The sequence below is a fragment of the Vitis vinifera genome, chromosome 8, assembly GCF_030704535.1.
Source record: "Vitis vinifera cultivar Pinot Noir 40024 chromosome 8, ASM3070453v1".
In the NCBI taxonomy this organism is placed as follows: Eukaryota; Viridiplantae; Streptophyta; class Magnoliopsida; order Vitales; family Vitaceae; genus Vitis; species Vitis vinifera.
The window spans coordinates 5432325-5448149 of NC_081812.1; the positions used below are offsets into that span (position 1 = coordinate 5432325).

Here is a 15825-nt window from a genome sequence, read left to right on the forward strand (position 1 = left end):
ACACGTATATGAATTTAAAAAGATACTACAACTTATTAATGCATCTTCTCAATAAATAATTTGACGTTCAAATCCATTTTTGGTTTACAAACTTCTTTTTATAAATAAAGAGTCACACAATTTTTTATTTTATTTTTAAAAAATAAATTAAAATAAGTGTCGATTTCAATTTTTTTAAAATAATTTTTTTACTAATAAAAGTAAGTTTTGTCAATGATTGAAGATGCACATGGATTAACGTTCACTCTAGCCGTAATTTTTGCACATAAATTTCCAAAAACTCCTAAATTATGCAGCAACAAATGTCCATATCATGTGAGGAGAGTGAAAAATCCTATTAAAAATATACCATGAAGTACATGGTCACAAAACTTATGGTGTCTTTTCTTTATATTAAAAACTTGAAATCACATTCACAAAATCTGTGTTAGTGTCTTTGCTTGTACGGATGACTGCCCTTTTTAGGCACGCCAGACGTTTCCCTACATGAACAGACAGACAACCCACCACCCACCGCCTCCACAACAAAACGGTGGCGTTTTATCATGACCGTGGTGCTCACACGTGTGGACGCCCACCAAACACGTATCGTCTTGGGTCCTCTCTAAATGACCGCCACCTCCTCCGCCTCACCCCACCACAGCGCAGCTTCTACTACTGCCTCTTCGTCTGAGTCTCTCCGTTTCTCTTTCTGTACTTCACCCACCTTTCTGTCTCTAAAAATAACTCACTTCGCTATCTCCGCTCTCCGATTCTGCAAGTCACTCTTCTATTATCTTCTCTTCAAAACCCTAAGTTTCTTCACCATGGACGATATCTTCGGGGAGGACGACTTCTTCGAATTTGACGACGGTCGCAGTAATCGTGTTTCTGAAGAGGAAATCAGGGTGGAAGAGAAGGTCTACTTTGTTCCATACAGGTAGGTTTTGGAGGAGCTTAGGAATTTTGTTTGGTTGGTTGCCGGGAACGGTTGGGAAGAGAGAAGATTTTTTTTTTTTTTTTTGTTTGTTGGTTTTTCTTTTTTTCCAATTGTTATTTATTGTTTGGGTTTGTTCAGTGATGTGGAGTTTTCTTAAACTGCGGTTGGAATTTTTTCTTCAGTGTTCTCCGACTTTTTCGAAACGCTAATCTTTTGCTTTTTATGGCCGACCAAACCGTTAATTAGAGTGTCTGAGCTCTCTTTGGCTACTGAGAAAGTTTGGGAAAGGAAAGAGAGTTATTTTTATTTTTATTTCTGACCAAATTTTGAATTTTTTTTGTTTTTTGATTATTTGGTGTTTTGGCTTTTTAAATGAAGAAAAGTTCACTTTAGCTTGGCAGGTAGGGTTTTTTTTGTGCGTGTGTTCTCGTCCGAACAGTGGGGAGAGTGAGATTTTCAAAACTCTAATTTCCTTTCTCTTCTTGGGCAACCAACGTATAAGGAGTGTCTTTGTTTGTGTTTTCTCGTTAAAAATGGGCTTGTGATTGAGTTGGGAACAGGTGTGGATTGAATTGGAATATGCAATTGGGAAGAAAACGTCTCTTATATTTATGAATGTACCTATGTTTCTTGTGTTTGTGTTCTCGATTTCAGGTGGTTGAATGAGGCGCATGGGACTTCTCTTGGAGAGAATGAAGGCATTTTGTACACTGCATCCTCTAGTACTTGTGTTGGGTCAATGGAAATCATGAGCAGTGATTTTGACTCTCAAATTGTTCTGAACCTGAGGAGGGAAGAGGACAATGGGAAGAATGAGGCTGCGGAGGAAGGGGTTTCAGGCCAAGAGTATGCATTGCTTTCTGAATCAATGTGGTTGAGGGCATTGAAATGGTGAGTTAAGAGTTGAATGAAGTTAATTGAATTTTGCTCTAAAACATTTGCGAAGTATTTGGCTAACTTGTGGTGATTAGAAATTCACAAGAGTTATGACTTGTCAAAGTCACATCACAGTTGTATGAAGTGTAGTAGTTATTTTGATCTGAGTGTGCATTGAATATGGTTTTGTTGCAACCTGTACTTCCTGAACGTAGAAAGTGTTATCATTTGAACTTCCAATAGTTTAAGCTAGATGGTTGATTGAGCAAAAGGGAGAAAACCTGAAAGCAATAGCTAATTTTGACATCCTGTGTGGGTTTGGCAAGATAAAACTTATTGCATATCTCAACATACCATTGTACCTCCATTAATATGTTTTGTATAAATGATTATATTATATATAAAAGAAGCCAAGTGATTATGTAATATTTTGAGGTTGCATTAATTTTAGGCTGATGCAGATGAGGATGTTCTCTCTTTGAATTATCTGTAAAATTTTGGCATCCTTTGTATATGTCCTCTGTACTTTGGTGTGCTTTTTTGTTAGGTGTTGCTAACAGAATTTTTTTTTTGTTTGCCTTTTAAAAAAGGTGAGCATATATCTAATGATCATGGCTTGCTATTCTCATCTATTTGGTAATAGTAGAGAAGTTCCTTCAAACCATTATTTGAGATGCTCCAAAAGTTGAGATATCTCTAGATTTGATAAATAAAGCCCATATCTGTGCTGTAGAGCACTTTCTGTAGCTTCCAACTATATATATTCAATTCACTTGGTCACATTGCAGAGTTTATGGGATTGTGTAGTGAGCATCCATCAAGGTTATCACTCTAGCATACTGATAGGAGGGGTGTATCATAAAGTCTGCATGCATGATGGATTTTTCTTATTATTGCAGAAGGAAATTATTTTTTTGATACACAAAGATCAAATATATAAATAGCACCTCACAAGAGGTCGCACAAAAGTATGCACAGTGATTTGGATTTCCAGGCACTATTTTAAGAAGAAATGGAGCCTTAGGAGAGTCATTCATATGCCCAAAATAAGCAAGTTACTCAATATCTATTCCATAGATAATTGATGTGTTGTTCACAAGTATACGAATCGTTCAAGTAATATAATTGTACCTAAGTACGGATATTGAACCCACAAGGACTATGCTACTAATTACTAAAATTTATTATTTGTACTACTATTTGATCAACCGAATATTTAAAGTTGTAGAAAAAAAAAGCAACTTAAACAATTGAAGAAAATAAATTCAAACTCTTATGATTTAAACGATCTAGGGCTTTTGATTTCACTACAAACACTTTTCATGCAATTGATTGCTTGACCTAATTCCTGTTATTCTTTATTTGGAGATTTAATTCCCTAAGCCAACCAATATTTTCTCTCGAAATATATCAGATTGCTCCTTAAATTACTAACCCAACATATCTCTATGTGAATTGAAGTCTAAAGGAGTAATTAAGATCTATGGAATTATTATAGATTTAACTATTAATCTCTTAGAACATGGTAATGTATCTCTACTATTCATTCATTCTAACATAATCTATTCTATGGATCTAATTTAGATTCTAACTCTCGTTATCAACCTAAATCATAAAATCAATCAAAACTTGGGCCCTTAAGAATTGAGAGCATTAAGCGCATAATAGATACACAAATAAATTGATGCAAAATAGAGAATTAATTTAAACCAATCAAAAACATAAATCGTGATTGAGCTACATCTCAGCCCTAGACAAAGGAAATTAGTTCATCTTAAGATGAAGAACAAACATCCTGAATTACAATCATAAATAAAAGGGAAGAATAAACCAGAAAAATAGAAAGAAATCTGCAAATCCCCTTCTTGTTCTTCAAGCTCTCTCTTCTCCTAGGTCTTCAAGATCCTCCTTCTCCCAGGTCTCCTCAATCTCCAAATAAACCTTACTTTCATCTATTTATAGCCCCAGTATCGTAAACTGACGTCCCACCTAATTCGGATCTGAATAGAATGAGATAAGGACGAATAATTTTCAAATTTTTAAATATCGGGGCGCGGCGCTCAGTGTGTCCTGCCGCAGCGCTTTAGTCTCGGGTTCCTAGGATTTCTGAAATTCCTTCGAGTACCGCGGCGGACAAGCTCCTCCAGCCGCGACGATTTTGTCTTGGGTCCCCAACTATGATTTCCCACATGCGTACGCCGCGACACTTAAGTCCTTCCTTCAGCGGCGCTTTCCTCTCGGGTGAGTTAAGCAAATTGTCATGTAAGAGGCCGCCGCGGCGCTTGAGAGCTCCCGCCGTGGCAGTTTTCACATTTTCGCCGAACTTCATATTTTTCTTCCAATTTTTGCCTTATATTGCTCCCTTTTCATACTCTTGACTATTTGCAACCTAAAACAATAAAAATAATGATTGTTGAGATAAAATTACTCTTAAACTAATGAAATATCAAGTTAAATCATAGATAATAAGTTGCTCTAAATCGACTTATCAATAATCTCAAGGACTAGACCGTTGTCAGAGATTTTAGCATTTATCTCAGTTCAAATATTGATAAGTGCTAGCATGGATGACCAAAATGTTCATCCAACCATCAATTGAGAATTCTTTGTTTTGGACAGTAGTTAATTGTTCAATTTTCCAAAATCCATAGTTTTCTTTTTAGCTTGTGTTCATATTCCACATAAAATGTTACAATAGATGGCAGTATGTTATGAACAAATGCTGAAGGTTAAAAGGTGATTGGGGGATTTTGGAAGAAATAAGAATGGATGAACATCATGGAATGAAAGATGAGAGAAGGAAGGATTTGGTTTGTTTTGAAGTCAGTGTCTTTCAAAATTTCGATGGAGGTAGTCGGTGAGAAACTGAGAGGGATTATCATGGAGAGAAGTAAAGGCTTCTCCTCTTGGATTAGGTTTGGGCGCTTGAGTCTGTGTTGTTTACTAGAAGGTGTGGAAGCTTATTGCAAGGAGAAAAATTTTAAGAGATTTGTTTAAGGTTGGGAGGATAGGGAAAGGAAATTCAAATTGGAACGAAAATCAAATAAGGCTGATAGGTTCATCCTTTGTTCTATTTTTGATCTGGAAGCAATGAGGTTTTGTTTAATTTTCCCCAAGGTTAAGGGATTATAGGGGGTTGGGCCACTTTGGCTAAGAAGCTTCGCTCTCTAGGTATAGTTACCCTTGATGAACCTAAGTCTTCCTCCGACTCTTGTTGCTAGGGTGGAAAAGAGTTGTAGAGTTCCTTTGGAGAAAGCAAAAGGGTCTTTTGTTGATGTTGCTAAAGCAAAGGTTGGAAGGATAGGAAAAACAATCTAGCTCCAGTTTGAGGGTAGGGAACAACTGAGTAAGGAGGAGCAACTGGATTGGTGTTTGGTTGGATGGTGGGGAGAGGCTTCCGACTTGTTTCCAGAGCTATCTTCATTGAGGAATTGGGGGATTTACCATTGGAATCTAAAGAGGGGAGTGGAAATTGCTAAGTTGGGAGGTGCGTTCCTTCTACTTGAGTTTGAGGACAAAGTAGAGGCAGAAAGGGTGTCAAGAAGAGGTTCTTAACATTTTAAGAAGTCTCTATAGTTGGAGAGGTGGGGTGTTTTCAAAAAGGCGAGCATGCTAAGGAAATTTGGGTGAAGTTAGTGGGTCTCCCTCTACATTTTTGGAGTCAGGAGGTGTTAAAAAAGATTGGGGATTGTTGTGGTGGATGAAAAAATTGCTCCTTTTTCATAGCTTTAGTGGGCTAGGGTGCTGGTGAAATCAGAAGGTAAAGATTTTCTTGGATCTTTACAAGTGATAGTTAGTTCATCATGCTTTGTAGGCCAGTTGTGGTGGGAAGCTCCGCCATGGGTGTCGATAGTGGTCCCATTGAATAGGAGTAAGGGGTGTGAGATGTTGGAAGTTAGGGATGATGGATAAGGTGGAACATGTGTTGGGCATAGTGTGAGACAGTTGCAACTAGCCTTGCAGTTTTTAGTGGTTAGCATGTCTTGCTTAGGCAGAGAAGAAAAGGGTAGAGAGGACGTTGAATTTGACAACTCTGTTAAAGGGATCGTGGATGGATTATGGAAAGGAGGTGGGTGGGGGAGAACATATAGAGGTGGAAGTGTTGGTCTGGGACTTTTGAGCGGGGTTGGGAAAAGACCTATAGGTGTGGACTAAAATGTTGTGGAGGAGGCTTTGGGGGTGGGAGTTTCTATTGGTTTTGGAGCCTAGGCAACTAAAGACTAAGAGGAGCATGGTTTGGGCCATGCTTTGGTGAAGGAAGTGTTTAGTGGGCTTAGTATTATGCCGAAGTGGGCTAACCCAGTGGTGTCGTGAAGGACCTAGTGGTAGTGGACCGACCCAGTGAGTGTGGGACTTTAAGAGGTGCTAGGGATTCTACGGAGACCTTGTGTGCAAAGGAGTGGAGGGTTGACGACGAGAATTTTGGTGGGTCTACGAGTCGTGTGAGGCAGGGAGTTTGGTCGTCGATGATCCGATGCTCATATCTCATAGATGAAGCCCTTTTCGAGGAGGCTTTTAGATACCCTACTTATTCTCCTCGTTCTTTCTTCTCCTTTTGGGGGGCAGAATTCTCTCTCTAGGATGGAAAGGGCTTTGGTTGCCATGGTTGGTGGGTTTGATGTTTTCTTTTGATCGGGTGTTATGGAAGGGAGGCTGCCCTTGATCCACTAAGGGTAATTTTAGCTAATGGGAAGGCATTGGGTGGCTCATGGTCAATTGGTTTGAAGTTGGGGGTTGTTGAGGAAGTAGCTAGCGCCTTGTTGGTAAGGGATATGAGCAGTAGACTTTTAGAGGATGTGGGAGGGGAATCAAATCGTTGGTCCTTTAGTTGCTTGGCAAAGTTTAGGCATTGCTTGGGAATGCTAGTCAAGGGGTTTAAGGGGGAGATTTTGAAATTGCTTAAAAAGATGATAGGGAGAGAAGAATAGAAGGGGAAGGTGACTGGTAGAAGGAGGAAAAAAACCAAGGTCTTCAAGGTTAGAAAGGGAGTTGAAAAAACTTGACTATTCTATAAACTATCTCAGAACAGGGAGGAAATGTGGGGGAGATATTTCTAGTTTTAAAAAGTACGAATTTTGTCTTGGAATGTAAGAAGGGCCAATGATAGAGAGAAAAGGTAGGTTATTAAGACTTTGATTAAGACTCAAGGTGGATTTGGTCTGTTTACAGGAAACCAAGATTTAAGAGATGTATATTGGGCTAGTGTGTGGTCTAGGAGTGGGAAGCTGTAAACTCAAGGAGTGCCATGGTATTACGGTTGGTTGGAATGGAAGTGGGTAAGTTCTTAATTTTGTGTCGGTTAAAAAATTGCGAGGATGACTTTAGTTAGATTTTTACTAGAGTTTATGGCCGAACGTTGAGGAAGGAAAGGAAATGTTTTTGGGGTGAACTAAGGGCTATAAAAGGGCTTTGTAATGATCCTTGGTATGTCGCATGAGATTTTAATATGATTAGATTTCTTAGAGAGTGTAGTAGAGGTGGTAGACTGACTTCAATGAAGATGAGGTTTTCTCAGGTAATAGAGGGTTTAGAGTTGAGTGATTTTCCCTTGTTGGGGGGCCCTTTCACCTAGAGTGGACTGAATAATCAGTCCAAGTCAAGGCTTGATCGCTTTATCATGTTTGAGGTTGGGATTGTCACTTTAGTGGGATAGTGTAGAGTGTTTTTCCTAGTTTGGTGTTTAATCGCTTTCCCGTTCTACTAGATGGGGGAGGGTTGAGAGGTCCTTCTCCTTTTAGATTTGAAAACGTGGTCGGAGGAAAAGGGCTTCAAGGACATGCTGAAAACTTGGTGGGAGGGGTATAATTTTAGTGAGTCCTTAAGTTTCATTTTGGTTGTAAAATTGAAGGCCATGAAGTCAAAACCGAAAAATTGGAAGGAGGACTTTTTGATAAGACTGAAGTTAAGAAGGCTATGGTGTTGAATCAGGTGGCCTATTGGGATACAAATGAGAGGTCCAGTACCTTCCTAGGGGAGGTGGAAGCAAGGGAGGAATTTACAAAATAGGTCTTGTTAGAAGAAATTTCTAGAGGCAGAAATCAAGGGAAGTGTGGTTAAAAGGAGGGGGATAAAACTATGAGTTTTTTTTTTTTTTTTTTTCCATAAGATGGTTAATGCCCATAGAAGGAGGAATTCATTAGCCATAATTAAGATAAATGGGACATGGCTTTCAAAGGAGAATGAAGTTAAGGAAGGGATGGTTACAACCTTCAAAACTTGCTAATTGAATCAAGGGGCTGGAGACCCAATTTGAATGGGTTGTTGTTTGAGGGTTTAGAGGCCTATGAAGTTACAAGGTTGGAGGAGCCTTTCTCAAAGGAGGAGGTTTTGGATGCCCTTTCGGGCTTTAGAGGGGATAAAGCACTAGGACCGAATGTTTTTTTTTTTTAATTTTTTTTATGGCATTCTGATAATTTTCAACGGATTTTGTGAAGGATGAGTTGATGGGGGTTTCCAAGGAATTTATTGAGCTTGATAATTTTTTCAAGAGCTTGAATGCAAGTTTTTTAGTTTTAATTCTAAAGAAGGGGGGAGCTGAAGATTTGAGGGATTTTAGGCCAATAAATTTGGAGGGTGGGTTGTATAAGTGGTTGGTCAAGGTGTTAGCCATTAGATTTAAAAAGGTGGTTGGAAAAGTGGCTTCTAAGGCCCAAAGTGCACAAATTTTGGATGTAGTGCTTATTGCCAATGAAGCCATTAACTCGATTTTGAAAAGTAATGATTGTAGTATTCTATGCAAACTTGACATAGAGAAGGCTTATAATCACGTGGACTGGTCTTTGCTGCTTTTGGTCATGCAAAAAATGGGTTTTGCGGTGAAGTCGATTGAGTTGATCAAGTGGTGCATTTCCACAATAAGTTTCTCTATTTTGGTTAATGACATCCCTTCAGGCTTTTATCAAATGTTGAGGGGCTTAGGATAAGGGGATCCTCTCTCACCCTATTTATTTGTGATTGCAATGGTGACGCTAAGTTGCCTTTTAAAGAGGGTAGTGAAAGGAGGTCTTTTATCGGGTTGTAAGATGAATGGAATTAGTGCTGGAGGGGTTTTGATTTTCCACTTGTTGTTTGTTGATGACACTCTTGGCTTTTACCTGACTTCTTAGGACAAGATGACTTATTTATGTTGGTTGCTTATGTGATTTGAGGCTATTTTGGGGTTGAGAATAAATTTGGATAAAAAGAAGTTTAATTTCTATGGGAAGGGTGGAAAATATAGATGACCTTGCTTCTAAGTTTGGTTGTAAGGTGGGTAGTCTCCCTTCCACTTACTTGGGTCTCCCTTTAGGTGCACCGTTTAAATCAATGGTAGCTTGGGATGGAGTGGAAGAAAGGTTTCACAAAAAGGTTGGCCATGTGGAAGAGACAATACATTTCCAAAGGAGGAAGAATAACCTTAATTCAAAACATTGTGTCTAGCTTGCCCATCTATTTTATGTCTTTGCTTTGCATGCTAGAGTCTGTTAGATTGAGGCTAGAGCGGATTCAAAGGGACTTTTTGTGGAGAGGTGGACTCTCGAGTGGAAACCACATCTTGTAAGATGCGTGATTGTTTGCTTAAACAATTGGAAAAAGGGTTTGAGCGTTAAATGCCTCTCAACTTTGAATAAGGCTCTTTGTAAATGGAATTGGTGTTTTGCAAAGGGGCCATTTGGCATCAAGTTATTAGTGAGAAGTATGGGGAAGAAAGTGGGGGGTGGTTTTCTTAGTAAGTGAGGGAGGGTTATGGTGTTGGGTTGTGGAAAACGATAAGGAAGGATTGGGACCTTGTGAGTTGTAGGATCTTGTTCTTTGTGGGTAACGGATAGATGGAAAAATTTTGGAAGGATAAGTGGTGTGAGTACACACCTTTGAGTGTTTCCTTCCCTTTTTTGTTTGCTTTGGCTGACTCTAAGGAGGCTTGGGTGGAGGATATTTGGAATTCCTCAATTGAAAAGAGAAAAAAAAGGGGAGGGGAGGGGGGACGCGGATGTGGAACCCTTGCTTCTCTAGATCTTTCAACAATTGGGAGATGGATTGTGTGGAGAGATGTCTAACATGTTTACATGGGAAGAGAAATTGTAGGGATGAGGGAGATAAGTTGCTTTGGACAGAGTCAAAGATTGGCAAAATTACTGTTAAGTCTCACTACAATTCCTTGAAGCTGTATAGTTCCGTTTCTTTTCCAATGAGAAGCATTTGGAACTTATGGGTGTAGCCTAAAGTTAGGTTTTTCGCTTGGGAGGCAATATGGGGAAAAACTTTTAACCTTGGATCAAGTTAAAGGAAGAGAGTGGTCCTTAGCAAATAGATATTATCTTTGCTATTCGGATGTTGAATCGATAGGTCACCTCCTTATTCACTATGCAAAGACAAGGGTTTTATGGGAGTTGCTCTTTACTCTTTGCTCTTTTTGGGGTGTCTTGGGCGCTTCTCTTGTTGGTTAGAGAGACTATTGGGTTGACATGATTCATTTGTGGGCAAAAAGTGCAAAAAGGTTTGGAGAAGAGATTCCTTATGTATCTTTTGGACAGTTTGGAAGTTAAGAAATAAAATTGCCTTTCAATGATGATGTGCTTTCAATCAAAAGACTAAAAAGATCTTTTGTTTGCTTTCTTTGGTCGGAGACTAAGTTTTTTATAGAAGATGGTTGTCTAACTTTAGTTTGTTTCTTTGATTGGTTGGGCTCTAGTTGAGGTTGTTGTAATCCCTCCTCTTTTGTAGATCTTTCTCTTGTTTGAGCCTTTTTGATGGTGGGTGTATAGGTCTTGTATACTTTGAGTCACTCTTTTGGCGCCTCTTTTTATTTCACACTTCATTATCTATCAAAAGGGAGAAAAAGAATGGATGAACATCCTCTGTTTTTTTAATGACTATAAGCATATTAGTTTTATCCTCTGATAAAAAAGAAGTGGTTTCATCCAGCTGGCAACCTAGGGATCAAGGAACCTTTATTTTTCCCTCTGAAAAGTTACTAACCTTTTGCTTGGACTGTTTAATGTGATGCCTTATTTGGTTGTGAATGGACTAGACAAGCATCAACAAGCTTGTAGGCATACCTTATGGCCTAGGAAGTTTCTGTGGAGGAGGGGGCTGTTAATATATTTTCATTCTGCCATTCTATTTTTTCATGTTATGACTATAAGCCTATTAGTTTTTATCCAAGCTGGCAACCTAGGGATCAAAGAACCCCTCGTTTTCCCCTCTAAAAAGTTACTAACCTTTTGCTTGGATTGTTTAATGTGAATGCCTTACATGGCTTCAAATGGACTAGACAAGCATCAACAAGCTTGTAGGTATACTTTGCAGCCGGGGAGGCTGCAGTGGAGTGGGTGAGGGCTAATTTTGTTGTTTGATAGGTGAAATTCCTTTTATTTTTTTTTATTTTTATAAAAATAAAAGAATTAATTGAAATTATTTTTTAATTATCATATGTTTGATGGGAACCATCAATGAGTTATATATCTTAACTTAGATTGACATTGAATAGCTTGCATAACACATGTGATGCCAGTGTCATTTATTTACATTGTGATTGGTAATTATTTTTGATAACTAAAGGGATTTTAATTTGGTCACATTTGGATGATGAAGCATTTGTCCCTATTATAATTTTGTTTTCAAATTAAATCTTAAGCATTGATTTGTTCCTTTTTATGTAGGCATAATGATTCTAATGCAGCTGAGAAGGATGTGGGAAGTATTTTAGCTGCAGAAGTTTATACACAGGATGTATTCCCCTTGCAAATCAGACTTTCTGTTTCATGGGGAACAAATTCATTACTTGTAAAGATTAGCCAAAAGGTCAGTTAGCTATGCTCTTTTTCCTTCTGCGTTTGCATTACGGGATTTTAGCAGTTGAACCATGGGATATCTGGATTTGAATGGGTTACTTTGTGCAAAAATTTTTCTGTTTGTTGCCTATTAAAAAAAAAACAAAAAAACTTCTGTTTGTTCTTTTTACCCCCAGAGTTGTTTTCAAGAGCTTATGCCCCTTAGTATATTCTGTGCTTATTTATCAAAAAAAAAAAAAAATCCTGGTTGCAGTTTTTATTCTAGGATGAGGAAAATGGAGTTCTTTGAGAAAAGTGCTATGGATGAGGAAATGGTGCATTACAGAAAAAAGGGTTACTTAGAAGGCTGTTGGGTGATATTGGTGTATGCCAATAAGTATAATCCTGAAGGGGGGGTGATTAAGAGACTGGAAACTTGTCTAGTAGCAAATAATACAATCGGACATCTGGAGTTAATCATAGGAAAGCCTTCTTGCAGTGGCATGTTTCAATTTTGATCAAGTCCTTTTATTCCTTGCAAAATTTTTTAGCTAGTCTTTATTTCAACTTGAGATAATGAAAATTTCTCTTTTGCATAAGTTGAATTAAGAGCTGAACATTAAGCAATGTAATAAATCTGGAATAAGGATGTGTTTGGGAGACTGGAATGTAATAAATCTGCAGCTCTCCAGCAAGTGGAATACTGGGATCAGGTGGAAAGTGAGAGGAGTTTGATAGAGGAGGAAATCTCTATTAAAAAAGAAGCCAAAGAGGGCTATGCTAAGTGGGTAAACCTGGAGGAAATACACTGGAGACAGTTATTAAGGGAGTTATGGTTAAGGGAAGGGGATAGAAACACGGGTTATTTTCATCGTATGGCAACTGCACACCGAAGAAGGAACTCCTTAGACAGAATAAAAATCAATGGGGTGTGGTTGTCAGAGGAGCAAGAAGTAAGGACAGGGATTGCAGGCGCCTTTAAACAGTTGCTCACGAAAGACTTGGAGTGGAAGGCAGATATAGGGGGTTTAAACTTGAATCAGATCAGTCAGCAAGAAGCGGAAATCCTGGAGTTTCCTTTCTCTAAGGATGAAGTTCATTCGGCTCTAGTGGACATGAATGGGGACAAGGCTCCAGGACCGGATGACTTCACTGTGGCCTTTTGGCAATGCTGCTGGGAGTTCGTGAAAGAGGAGATTTTAGAGATGTTGAAGGAGTTCCATGAGCAAAATTCTTTCCTCAAGAGCCTCAACAACACGTTTTTGGTCCTTTTACCAAAAAAAGGAGTGGAGGAACTGGGGGATTTCGGACCTATCAGTCTTTTGGGGGGGGGGGGGGCTGTACAAATTATTGGCTAAGGTCCTGGCCAATAGGATTAAAAAAGTGATTGGAAAAGTGGTTTCCCTGGATCAGAATGCATTCGTCATGGGTAGGCAGATTCTGGACGCCTCCTTAATTGCAAATGAGGTGATTGATTCTTGGCAAAAAAGGGGAGAGAAAGGCCTAATTTGCAAATTGGATATTGAGAAGGCGTACGACAGCGTTAATTGGCATTTCTTGATGAGGGTCTTGCAAAAAATGGGTTCGGGCCTAAGTGGAGGGACTGGATGTGGAGTTGTATCTCAACTGCTAAGTTTTCAGTTCTGGTGAATGGAGTGCCTGCTGGATTTTTCTCTAGCTCTAAGGGGCTACATCAAGGTGACCCTCTTTCCCCATACTTGTTCGTCATGGGAATGGAAGTGTTGAGTGTTCTTATTAGGAGGGCTGTGGAAGGGGGTTTTATTTCTGGGTGCAACATCAGGCGGGGTAGTGGGTCGGCTGCCAATATTTCTCACCTTCTCTTTGCTGATGACACAATAGTATTTTGTGAGGCAAAGAAGGAACACTTGACTCATTTGAGCTGGATTTTATGTTGGTTTGAAGCTGCTTCAGGGTTAAGGATTAATCTGGCTAAAAGTGAAATTATTCTAGTAGGGAGGTGGAAGAGATTGTTGAGATGACTGTGGAGCTTGGATGCAAGGTAGGTCAATTACCCTCAGCTTACTTGGGGCTGCCCTTGGGGGTGCCCAATAAGGCCTCTTCCGTGTGGGATGGGGTGGAAGAAAGGGTGAGGTGGAAACTTGCCCTTTGGAAACGACAGTATATCTCCAAAGGTGGAAGAATCACCCTCATAAAGAGTACGTTGGCTAGTATGCCTTTGTATCAATTGTCCCTATTCCGTATGCCTAAGATAGTGGCAAGAAGGCTAGAAAAGTTGCAAAGAGACTTTTTGTGGGGAGGGGGAAATATGAAAAGAAAAGCTCACTTAGTCAATTGGGAGATGGTGTGTGCGGGTAAGGAGAAGGGGGGGCTAGGCTTGAGGAAGCTAGTCCTCTTGAACAAAGCCTTGCTTGGTAAATGGGTTTGGAGATTCGCTCGAGCCAAGGACGAGCTATGGAAGCAAGTGCTTATGGCGAAATATGGGCAAGAGGACCTTGGTTGGAGGACTAAGAAGGCAAATGGGGCGTTTGGTGTCGGGGTTTGGAAGGAAATTTTGAAGGAATCTGATTGGTGCTGGGATAATATGGCTTTCAATGTGGGAAAAGGCACCAGAATCAGATTCTGGACTGATCCTTGGTGTGGGGGTGTTGAGTTGTCCCTAAGATTCCCTCGTCTATATGCCGTGGCTGCCCATAGGAACGCCACAGTGGGAGAAATGTGGGACCAGAATTCTGGTCAAGGAGGCTGGAATTTAAGGTTTTTCAGAGACTTTAACGATTAGGAGTTGGACTTGGTAGGTGATTTACTTCAAGCCTTAAGGGGCCAAAGGGTTACTTTGGAGGTAGACTCGGTTTTTTGGAAGGGAGGAAAGAACGTGCAGTTTGGTGTTAAGAATGCGTACAGCTTGTTGATTAGCCCCATTGTCTCCGTTTTCCCCAAAAATGGCATTTGGATGGATAGAGTCCCAACTAAATTAGCGTTCTTTGCGTGGGAAGCGGCTTGGGGGAAGGTTCTTACCCTTGATAGACTTCAAAAGAGAGAGGGTGACAGCTTCCTAATCGATGCTTTTTATGCGGTAGCGAAGAGGAAAATGCAAATCATTTGCTCATTCATTGTACAGTGGTCAGAGTGCCATGGGAGATTGTCCTTGGTTTGTTCGGTGCTCAGTGGGTTTTTCCAGAAACTGTAAAGGAGGTTCTACTTAGCTAGAAGGGCTTTTTTGTGGGTAAAAAAAGGAAAAAAATCTGGAGATCCATTTCGTTATTTATTTTTTGGACGGTTTGGAAGAAGAGGAATAAACTAGCTTTTAGGGGTGGGGGGGAGTTAGCTATTCAGAAACTTAAAATTTTTTTTGTTTGTAATGTGTGGGGCTGGGCAAAATTGTATAGTGGAGTGGAGTTGCGCTCCCTTATAGGCTTTTTGGAGTGGTTAGCCTCCATTTAAGGGTTGGTGTGTTTTTTGTCTCTTTTTGGTTGTGAGACCTTTGCCGCTTTGTATACTCCCTGTATGTTATGTGACTTTTTTGCCTTGTGTTATTATATTCCGTGTTTACTTATCAAAAAAAAAAAAAAAAAAAAAAAAATTAAGCAATCCACTGAGGTATGCCAAACCACCCTCCCAACACACACAAAGGAAAAAAACAAAAAAAAAAACAAAAAGAAAAAAAGAGAAAAATGTCATCTACTGAGGCATGGTTGCTTAGTGGGAGCCTTGTAAAATACGTTGATTGATAGAGGTTTTTAATGGTCTAAAACAGTTACAAAGATCTTGGGTTGATTAGTTCTAAGAGGTGGTAGTTAAGTATGACTGCAAAGAACTTGTTTTGGTCATTCTTCATTTTTGCAAGGTTAATCAAACAACACTGTTATTTTGGCTGTTTATGGATGCAGTTGTCACAGGAAATGATGTGAAGGGTATGATGTGCTTAAAAGTCATTTAAGTGAGCATTTTCAAATGAAAGATTTTTTTGATAGGTGCTTTTTCATATGAAAGATTTGAGTTAGTTGATATCTTTTCTAGGCACAAAAGTTGCTAGGACAGGGGAAAGGTCTCACAATGGAAATATATCACTAATCTTGTTGGAAAATCTGCCAGCTTTTGTGACCAATTTATGAAGATTCTTCCTGCTCATATGAGTTGTAACAATTTTATAGTTGTGTATAAAATTTCCTAGGATTCTTTCCTTTCCTAGCATTCTTCACTTATTTATCTTTGATAGCATGTTTGAAAGCAGAATTATGGGCATTACTTTCTAGGCTATTTTTAGACAATTATGGGCATCACTTATTCATGTATTCC

General features: G+C 39.3%; 1 protein-coding gene across 4 annotated transcripts in view; it reads left to right on the forward strand.

The window, feature by feature from the left end:
- Positions 1-374: 374 nt before the first annotated feature.
- Positions 375-15825, forward strand: part of LOC100252957 (ubiquitin carboxyl-terminal hydrolase 8) — a 46269-nt gene continuing 30818 nt past the window's right edge. For 2 of the 4 annotated variants that reach the window (XM_010654949.3, XM_019221765.2), the window contains exons 1-3: positions 484-919; positions 1574-1810; positions 11437-11578. In XM_010654949.3, coding sequence (XP_010653251.1) covers positions 609-919; positions 1574-1810; positions 11437-11578 — 690 coding nt within the window. In that variant the 5' untranslated portion in view covers positions 484-608. Of the gene's footprint in view, positions 920-1573; positions 1811-11436; positions 11579-15825 lie in introns of all 4 variants that reach the window. The other 2 variants (XM_002270434.5, XM_010654950.3) reach the window with 2 other exon arrangements.